The sequence below is a fragment of the Macrobrachium nipponense genome, chromosome 6, assembly GCF_015104395.2.
Source record: "Macrobrachium nipponense isolate FS-2020 chromosome 6, ASM1510439v2, whole genome shotgun sequence".
NCBI classification, from domain to species: domain Eukaryota; kingdom Metazoa; phylum Arthropoda; class Malacostraca; order Decapoda; family Palaemonidae; genus Macrobrachium; species Macrobrachium nipponense.
Genome location: NC_061108.1, coordinates 49,780,543 through 49,790,542, shown reverse-complemented (window position 1 = coordinate 49,790,542; position 10,000 = coordinate 49,780,543). Strand labels below are relative to the sequence as shown.

The 10,000-nt window shown below is 39.3% G+C and overlaps 2 protein-coding genes across 12 annotated transcripts in view; both read right to left on the bottom strand.

The window, feature by feature from the left end:
* The window catches only part of LOC135216344 (eye-specific diacylglycerol kinase-like), an 818,192-nt gene that overhangs the window by 772,866 nt on the left and 35,326 nt on the right, over window positions 1-10,000 (bottom strand). The window lies entirely within an intron of this gene.
* The window catches only part of LOC135216345 (myelin transcription factor 1-like protein), a 241,946-nt gene continuing 237,962 nt past the window's right edge, over window positions 6,017-10,000 (bottom strand). The window contains exon 3 of the mRNA XM_064251571.1: window positions 6,017-6,749. Within this exon, the coding sequence (XP_064107641.1) occupies window positions 6,017-6,622 (606 nt within the window). The 5' untranslated portion in view covers window positions 6,623-6,749. The remainder of the gene's footprint in view (window positions 6,750-10,000) is intronic.

The window sequence follows — 10,000 nt, the reverse complement described above, 5'->3', positions numbered from 1 at the left end:
AATATATTGATTTCGAGGCAGAATGAATTGGAATTAAAGGACATTTGTAGCTTAATGCATGTATATGAATTACGGTGATGTGATAAAAATTCATAACTTATCGTAAATGACGCACTGTAAAAGTAACGAAAATCTATTAACTTAAAAAACGTATAAGAATAAAGGTATCTACAGCAAGAAGTATGAATTTTGATCAGTTTATATCATTCAAGTAAGCTAACTTTATTCACCATTTATAATGTGCACACAATCTTTTGGAACTTTCGAATTGCAGAATACATATATGGGTGAAAAACACTTGACAAAATACCTAAAAAAAGATATTTGTTACAATATATGGCCTTCTAGAGGTGGTAGTGTCAGAAAGGTGGAGCTTATATCTTGATCCAAGTTTATTCTGTATGTATTAACACATTCACTAGCTGGTTCGAATGGTGGGCAACAGGACTGAATGGGACCAAGGCCCTTGTAAATTTAATCGATTGCTATAAACTAATAGCAATTAAATCGTAGACCAAATTTTAGGGAAATGTGGAAAACTGCCACTAAGTATCGCTGCATCCAATAAAAAAAAAGCTTCAACACTGAATTCTTTCAACGTTAATTAAATTTTGCCATGAATCAAAGAATCAATTATCAATCCATATAATGAACTGCTTCCAGGAGTTCTAATGTCTGTCTAACGCAGGCCAGTATTTCTTTTTATATAACAGCCATAACCCGAGGGAATCTATTTATTCAATCAATCTGTTTAACGAAACTTGGCTTTCGATGAGGAACAACTCTCCTGCGTTCAGTCCTTTCCTCCTCAGCGATTCTGTTAGTCTCAGGTGTCTTTTCTCGCTTCTCTGGTTTTCCCTCCTCATATGTCTGTCTGCCTGTCTGCATCCGATGCCTCTGCTTATGCGTCTGTCATCTCCTCCTCTTTCGCTTCTGTCTCTTATCTGTCTATCTTTCTGTCTCAGCTACCTTTTCAATTCCCCGGCAAACAGAAAGTCACAGTTCGCTTTTAAAGAACCAATATTGGTTGTTTAGTGTACCGTCAGTCTCTCGTCATTATCTTGCGACTGTACAAAAACAAATCAGCGGTGTTCGTCATCAGAAAATTCAATTTGTTTTTATTTGTCATTTCCTGTAAAATTTTATAATATCTGAATTAATGAACCTTAGTGACTGGCAATCCCAACGATTGATTTTCCATAAATTACGGGTGAGTAAACTGTTTTTATTTGATTATACTTGATTTATTACGCATTCCTGTATTTACACTTTTGCATAAAATTCATCCAATCTAATTATACAGCGTTGCGCTGATCGAGCTGTAAATATCAAACAGATAAACTCCAAGACAAGGCTGATGAGTCGCCATCTACATTTTTCGTAATCTCGCTATGAAGAACACTGCTGGCATAACCATTCACCGAGCGAGACACATCCCCCTTCCTTCGACAGCCGGCCGAGAAGTAAGATGAGGCGAACAAGCACTAGCCCACCCACCTTCCCAAAATGCATCAGGATCCAAACGGCATATTGCTAAGAGTCTGACGTTCCACTCAGAGTCTCCCGTACATTAACTTTAAGGCAAGGGAAAGGGGGAAGGGAAGGGGGGATGGGGAAATCGCTGGAAATGCCACAGAAGTCCTCTGAGAGAGAGAGAGAGAGAGAGAGAGAGAGAGAGAGAGAGAAACTACGCTTCAAGCGTAGGAGGGTAGAGAGAAGAGGGGGTGGGGGCGAGGGAGTCCTTTCCATTAATTACATTTAATTTCCTCCTCTTATCACCATGCTTGTGAGTGACAGAAGCAATCAACGTGGTGCGCTGTGCGTCCTCTTCCTCGGCGTCCGGGGTAAAGGTGTTTATGTGGTTGGTTTCCCCTGCAACCAGGTGGTGCTCTGTCAATCTAGCCTCTACACCCAACTTGGTACGAACCAGGATTTGGTTGGAGCTCAACTACAGTATGCCTATTTAATTCGTCTCAGTGAGCGGCTAGCTTCATACGGTTATCTTTAAATCCCTGTCTCCTTTGGAAGCATAAAAGCAGCAGTAGAAAAAGTCAATGTCGTTAGCGTCCTACAGTCAATTTTTCATTCACCAGACATCCAAGTAAAAAAAAAAAAAAAAAAAAAAAAAAAAAAATCTCATATTAAGCCACGACAGGTACCCAATTCGGAGGAAACTGTTTGCCTCACAAATAAAAATAAAACTTTTTTGATGCTGTTTTAAGCTAAATTATAGCCTGATTATTCTAATAGCCCTGTTTGACCTACCAGTTATATTGAAATTAACTACCATATTTTCACAGGGAAAGAGTTGTTATTATTGAGATAAATTACGACAGTTCAGAAACTCAAGACTATCTTCAAGAGGCCCATTGTGGCACATGACCATCTTTTTACAAACACAACGACAAACACATTTTAAAATAGGAAGAGAGAGAGAGAGAGAGAGAGAGAGAGAGAGAGAGAGAGAGAGAGAGAGAGAGAGAGAGAGAGAACTGTGATCGAAATATAAGGGAACAATTCCTTACACCGGATTCTTGAACTAGCCCAATGGCAAGCACTCAAGAAAATCAATGACACATCATCAGCAGGTCTCAATAAGGCTGCAAGCAAGGAAGGTTGCATTTCCGAACACTGCTTTTGGCGTGACGAATAAAAGCCTTTTATTACAAACAAGACCCTAATGGAAGCCTTGTATAAAATGACAGGTTGTCCAGACGCATAAAATATAAGTTCCAAAGCAAATTACTTATGCATTGATAGGACCTAGCGTTTTCTCTCCACCCAACCCACCTGCAAAATTGGTATCATTGAGACCAGGATGACTGACGAAGTGCCCTGTTGCACCACAGAGCTATTCGGCCAAAGGGGGTCGAATCGTAAATTTAACGGTATTAAGACAATTTATTGAACTTCTACATTGGAGCTTAACTCTTAAATCAGCAGACGCTCAGAACTTATCTGGCGGCAATGACAAAGCTGGCTAGAATCCATTCAAGGGGGTTTCACATGAAAGGATTTCCTCCAGCAATTTATTCAGTGATAATACTACAGGTTCCCTTGACCTCTTAGTATCAGCACTGGCTGAGGCTAATGTAATATATCTTATCCTACCCCTTGGGCATATTGTTGAAACACTCTCGTATACATATGTGTCTGTGTGTATATGTGTGAGTAGAGAGACCAACAGAGCCAGCAAGCGAGCAAGAGCAAACCAGAACACTTGCACGTTCCATTCAAAGGTTTTGTATCTAAGTTAACGAATGCAGTGAATTATGTACATGGTAGTTTGCTGACTATGGAGGGTAAACTCTACCACGGCAAAGCCATAAAGCTAGCGTCTTCATCCTTGAAGATTTACAGAGTAACGGAAGGCTAAGACCTACTGTAGTAATACCACAAACACACACACACATATGTGTGTGTGTATTTATATGTACATGTTATATATATATATATATATATATATATATATATATATATATATATATATATATAATCATACATACATATATATATATATATATATGTATGTATGTCTTGTGGGATTACTATAGTAGGTCTTAGCCTTCCGTTACTCTGTAAATCTTTAAGGATGATGATGCTAACTTTATGGCCTTTGCCTTGGTAGAGTGTATCCACCATAGTCAGCGAACTACCATGTACATAATTCCCTGCGTTCGTTTACTTAGATACAAAACGTTTGAATGGAACGTGCAAGTGTTCTGGTTTGCTCTCGCTCGCTTGCTGGCTCTGTTGGTCTATACTCACACACATACATACACAGACGCACATGTATGTTAGTTTCAACAATGTACCTAAGGGGTAGGATAAGACGTGCCTAAGTGTTTTCTGAATATTCTTGTTTCTGTGGAGATTTCCTGGCCCTTCACAAGGCCATCTGTTCACTTTGAAAATCACAAGAAGCTGAGGACACTCCAGGGCGGCGCAAGCTGTACTAGAAAGCACAGCAGAGAGGGGTGGGTGGGGGAGGGGAGGGGGAGGGTGAGGCGGCCGATTCTCATGTCTGGTTCAGGGAAGCTTTTGCTTATTTGCACCATGAAAGTTATGTGTGATTAATGCCACTAGAGGTTCACCTTTAGACAATTTTGATAATAAAAATGAGTTGTAAGAGAGAGAGAAAGCGAGGTTCTGATGTAGAAAGTGTACATGATTGTCTTCATACATGTGTGTGTCTGAAGAGGGTGTGGGTGGTGGGTTGGAGGAGCGTTAGTGGGGGGTGGGGGAGTGACTCCGAGTACTCTTGCCATATCTCCGTTATCAAGTAAGAGAAACTTAATCTCCACAGACGCATTAATGACATCCATTATGTGATGTACAGAGAGCAAAGTACCAGTTTCATTTGTGTGCTGTTATTTAAATGTAATATAATGCTAACACAAAATAGACAATAGTGCCTACGGTAATCATCTGGATTTTACAGAATGTTTTATGGAAAATAGATACAAATCACATAAGTGAAATATAAACTACCTACATACGTGTGGATACCCATACTAGACTACTTTTAAAGTGTCTATTTTGAAAAGAAAAGGGAAATCAAGATGGAAATCAAAGTAGAATACAGGTACAGTTTTATTAAGTATTTTGTTATTTAGATTCAGTAACATCCTATTACAAAATCAATATAATCACCGGACACATTTCTTTGACATTTATCGAGGTATTTTCTGAAAAAGGTTCATTTAACATTGAATGCAAGATATTTTAATACGCGTGTGGCCGTTTGTGAGGACTAAATTTGTACAATATCCATAAATAGAAAACATCCCCTCGTTTAGAATCGTCAGTAAAAGCAACAAATGAACAAATGAATATGAGAGAAGCCGATCGACGAAAAAAAAAAGAAAAAAAAAACATAGATGGCAACTCCCTCGAGGGATCTCCACGTGACGTCACGACGTACGTGACGTAGCATCCCAAGAGGCAACGCATCTTTTCCATTCTCTAATTCGTACTGAAAGCCATCGATCCCATGTCGGGGATCCTTTCAAATAAAAATGAAAAAAAGGGAAACGTAAAAAGCAAGAGTGGAGGAACATATGCTCTTGTTTATAGTTTTGGAAGTAATATGATGAAAATACATCACGGTGACTTTTTCCATTCCATGAAATGCCACGCACACCAGTGGAAATGCCTTGCTATTTATACAACGGGAGAAATCTATTCGCGAGAGAGAGAGAGAGAGAGAGAGAGAGAGAGAGAGAGAGAGAGAGAGAGAGAGAGAGAAACAAATGAATGAACAAACATTTTACATAATGTCAAAATAAAGGACAAATATATTTAATACAATTTGCAAAGAATGGAAAACTAGTCTCAATGAAGGAAACGAAAATGTGTAATATAGGTAAATGACTTGCAAAACGTGTCTAAATAGTATGAATAAGCAACTAACCCACTAATTCCCTCAACAAATAATAATATTCCAAATGGCAACCAAAAGGTTAGTGTTGACAAAGAAACCGGTAACCCACTATAGTAGAAAATGAAACTTCACGATCTTGAATGACGGTCATTTTGAATATGGCAACATGATAATGAGTGCGAGTTTGTGAGTGTGTGGTACTGATTGCTTACGTATCCAGTATATATAAATGAAACGATCTTTAAAGCTTTATATAAACTATTGTCTGTCTAGGTTTCCCTCTAAATATTTCCTTACTTACAGAAATAAAGTTCAGATTGAAGCAACTACAGATCTGAATAAAACAAGTGTTCTCATTCCGGAAATGAGCTTCAGAATGGCCCAATAACTCTTATTCAAGCAATTAAATTTCCTAATGAGCAGTTTCTCTTCTTCGAGAAATCACCTTCAAGAATGAACCATAACCCTTCCAGGAAAGACCAAACTAGCCACAACTGGAAAAGCAGCCTCCACCGTCATGCATTGAGTGAGTTCAGAGTGAAAGGTTACCATGCAGCCATGTTCTCCCCCCGTCGCCATGTTATCACGAAGCATCTCCCCCGACGTCATGCAGTTGATTTTCATTCTTTATTTTTACCTGAGTAATTCGGGGGTGACAGGTGCCAGCATGCACGCAGCCCCGGCTGCGAGCTGTAAGACATCAAGATCCCTTGGGGGTCGAGGACGGGCGCGGCGCCCCATGCGGGCAGTGTTTCTTGACAGGATAGGTCCATGGTAGCAGGTGTAGGATGGTCGCCTCTGCCTCTCGTTACCGGCAGAACTCGTCCGTCGCATCTTGGCTTCCCCCTCCGGCTGCCGGGGTCGCTCCGGCTCCTCTTCCTCCTCCTCTTCTTCCTCTTCCTCCTCCTCATCCTCATCCTCGTCGTCATCGTCGTCCTCTTCATCGACGTCCTCTTTGCCTCCCTCGGGTCGATCGTCACCCTCCAGGTCGGCGCCCATTCCGGAATCGTCGGTGTTTTCTCTGTCGGGGTCGGGTGGGGCGGGTAAGCTGCTACTGTAGATGGGGAAGGGCACTCCGGGCACGTCTCCGGACATCGCCCCATTATCCTCGCACCCCTGCGGCGGCTGCAGACACGGACTCTTGGTGGAGGATGGGGGGGAGGAGGAGGAGGGAGAGGCTGGAGGGAGTCCTTCGGAGTCAAGGGCGCTCTCACAGAGCCCCTCAGACCAGCGGTTCATCACTTGGCAGGAGAAGGGCTCGCCTGCGGCGGGGAGCGGCACAGGGGGCTATGTGCCCCTGCCCGCCTTCCACGGGGCAAGGAGGCGGCCCACACCATTACACAACCACTCCAGACGCCTTCAAGACCTTCAGAGAAGTAACATGCAAAAGTCAACATTAAAAATAAAGACAGGTAAAATTAGAATATCTTTGACCCTTGTGTCTGCTGCTGATGATGAGCGGCTCTTTCCCCTTTTCTTACCGGAACTTCTCCCTCCGCCCTCTTCCTCAACTTTATCCACCTTATTAGCAGAATTTGGTAACCTTATCTATTTATTCACCTCATCCACCCTATTACCGAACTATGTCCACCTTTTTAACTAACCTTGTCCATTTCATTGAATAATCTTAGCCCTTTTCTTGATTAACCAACTTTATCATCCTCCTTGATGGCTGGTAAGCGGAAACACCATTTCTTCAAGACCATTACACCGATGATCCCTTTCTCAGAACTTTCGTTAGGAGAATAAGCCACATTTGTGTCAGTCACTCTAAAATGATTACATACTTAAATAACTCGTACGTACAGCTGGATTGAACAATACAACACAACTAAATTACACCCGTTTGTTTGTATGTAATACAAACGTTATTACTCCCAACAAAATATTACCATGAAAAATAAAAGGGCGAACATAAAAGTAAATCATTACTTCCTGAAATTATCAACAGTTTTATCTGTCCTGAGAATAATCATCTTGACACAATTCACGATTTTCTGTGTGATCTCAAATTTATTTTGCAATTGACTTATGCTTCCGTAATTCTCAACAGAAGACACGCAATTATATCCTCACTTCATTTATATAACATTGTCAAAACTCATCAAAAATATATCCAATTTGTGTGTCAAATTATGTATTACATCATGAGAGTGAAAAATAAAAGTTCACGAGATATATATATATATATATATATGTATATATATATATATATATATATATATATATATATATATATATATATATATATGTGTGTGTGTGTGTGTGTGTGTGTGTGTGTGTGTTTCTGTGTGCGCGCGCGCACGTGAGTGGCGTGTAAGTATATTGCATATACGTTGTACAATAATGCAAATATAGTATATACAAGCTATTATCCTTATCGATAGAGAGGTTTAAGTATCAGCATTTTTATATATTAAGTTTTTACAACAACAACATATAGAACGAAAGACAAGAAGCAAAGTGGCTAAACCCCTAAAAGTATTATTTTCAATTACAATAATGTAATCAGTAGCCCACATTAAATAATAATAATAATAATAATAATAATAATAATAATAATAATAATAATAATAATAATAATAATAATATATCTCGGAATAAGACCTTCTTCAAACAAACTTCATTTAAAAGAACGCACATCCGGATGCCGTTGAGTTATATTGCAATATGAACTTAACGGCATTCAGTCGGCCGTTCTTTATAATAATAATAATAATAATGTTCTTTAAAAGCTACTGTAAATAAAAGATATACCTCTTGTTGATAACACACAGGCAACTTTTAACTGTCCTCAGGTACTTTCAGAATTATGGGCATAGCATAAACATTCAAACTTGAGTACAACGTAATTAGTCAAAAGTCACCCACAAAATTTACATAAACTCTAAAAATTCCACAAGCTTCATATTTACATTTCTTTAAAAATTTCTTATCAACACAGATAAAATTTTGAAAAAGAAAGTAAAGGAAAAAAAAAAAGTTGGTGTTTACATATGCATCAAAACCAGACTGTAAAGAGAAATCGGAGTCACTGTTTTGGAAGCTGAATCCTTAAAGGGCATGAAGAGGGAGGGACGGTCACTCAGACATCATCCTTCAGTTATCTTGTATCTCAAGATTCCAGAAACCAAATGTGGCACTTAACAAGCAATTATGCAGCTGTACATCATCTTACGCCAACCACGGCGATTCCACAAAAGCTCTTGATGTCCTCTGGCAATATCGAGTTACCCATGATGGCAAGTTAATACCCATCATTATATTATGTAAATGCACATAATCTCTTGGCAACACATCACTCCTAAGCCCTTCGTAATTGCTAACTGCGAGGACGATAGGAATAAGAAAGCATTCGAGGATTCACTTTAGTTTATCAGTGACATTTGCAAAAATCATTGCAGTTGTGTCCGTAACGCTGCTTTATGAAAATAGATCATATCTTGTCAGGATCGCCGTAATTTTGAAACTAACATGATACTGTAATGTAACAGAGGCTAAAGTTTAACAACGAGATAACTTCACAAGATATGCAGATATTTTTACATACGTATAAGATTGCAAAACTTTCTCTCAGAGAAATCGAGACACATGAAGCTGATGGAAAAGGAACCGAATTTTTGGTCGACAAAAAATTCCCTTAAATATCTTAATTTCTTTGTCTTGAACTCTACCACTATTTATCTGCTTCACTATCATGTATCCTAATACTCCTTCCATTTGGGATTTACTAAATCCCTTTTCAGTTTTCTGTAAAAGAAACATTTCGCCGGCTTTGTCTGTCCGTCCGTCCGCACTTTATTCTGTCCGCCCTCAGATCTAAAAAAAACTACTTAGGCTAAAAGAAGGGCTGCAAACTGGTCCTTTGATCATCCACCCTTCCACTCATCAAACATCCCAAAATGCAAACCTCTGACCTGGGTAGTTTTTATTTCATTTAAGTTTAAAGTTAGTCATGGATCGTGCAACTCCCAGCACTTTCCTGAGGCATGGGACGCACCTTCACTCTATCCAAGGTGGGTATAAGCACGGTCTAGGTATACACCTAGACCGTGGTTATAAGTAAGATAGTTGCATCTGGAGCGAAAGAAATTGACTACTCTGCATCTCTTGCCTGTCTAGGCCACGCCCACTTTACACTAGGGCTGTGCGTTGACGGTAAGCTCGTTGTAATTGTAATTTAATTGTAATGTAATTAATTACACATTTTTAGGTAATTGTCATTTAAATTCTTTATTTCTGTACATTATTAAATTTTTTTTTGCAATTGGCACAGTGTTAAACAACTTTTAAATAGACTTAAATAGACTTCCATGCCACTAAGTTTAAAACTTCTTCCTAATTGACGGAAGTACTGTGTACTGCCATATGTGTTCCATTAACTTTTTTACCTACGAAAATGAGGTTAAAGCTGCGCTTAGCCACCCATCCATCCGCCAAAGTGGTGACGTGTATCAGGCAAATTGATATATATTAAATGATATATAATTTTTGTTAAATAATTAGGTAAGGAGGATGGCTCTGCGTCACAGTACGCCATAAAGCACCGTTTGTTCGAAACGGTCTGAGGAAAGGCAAGATGTTATGCTATTTTATAAGAGTAAACGTCTTAATCAA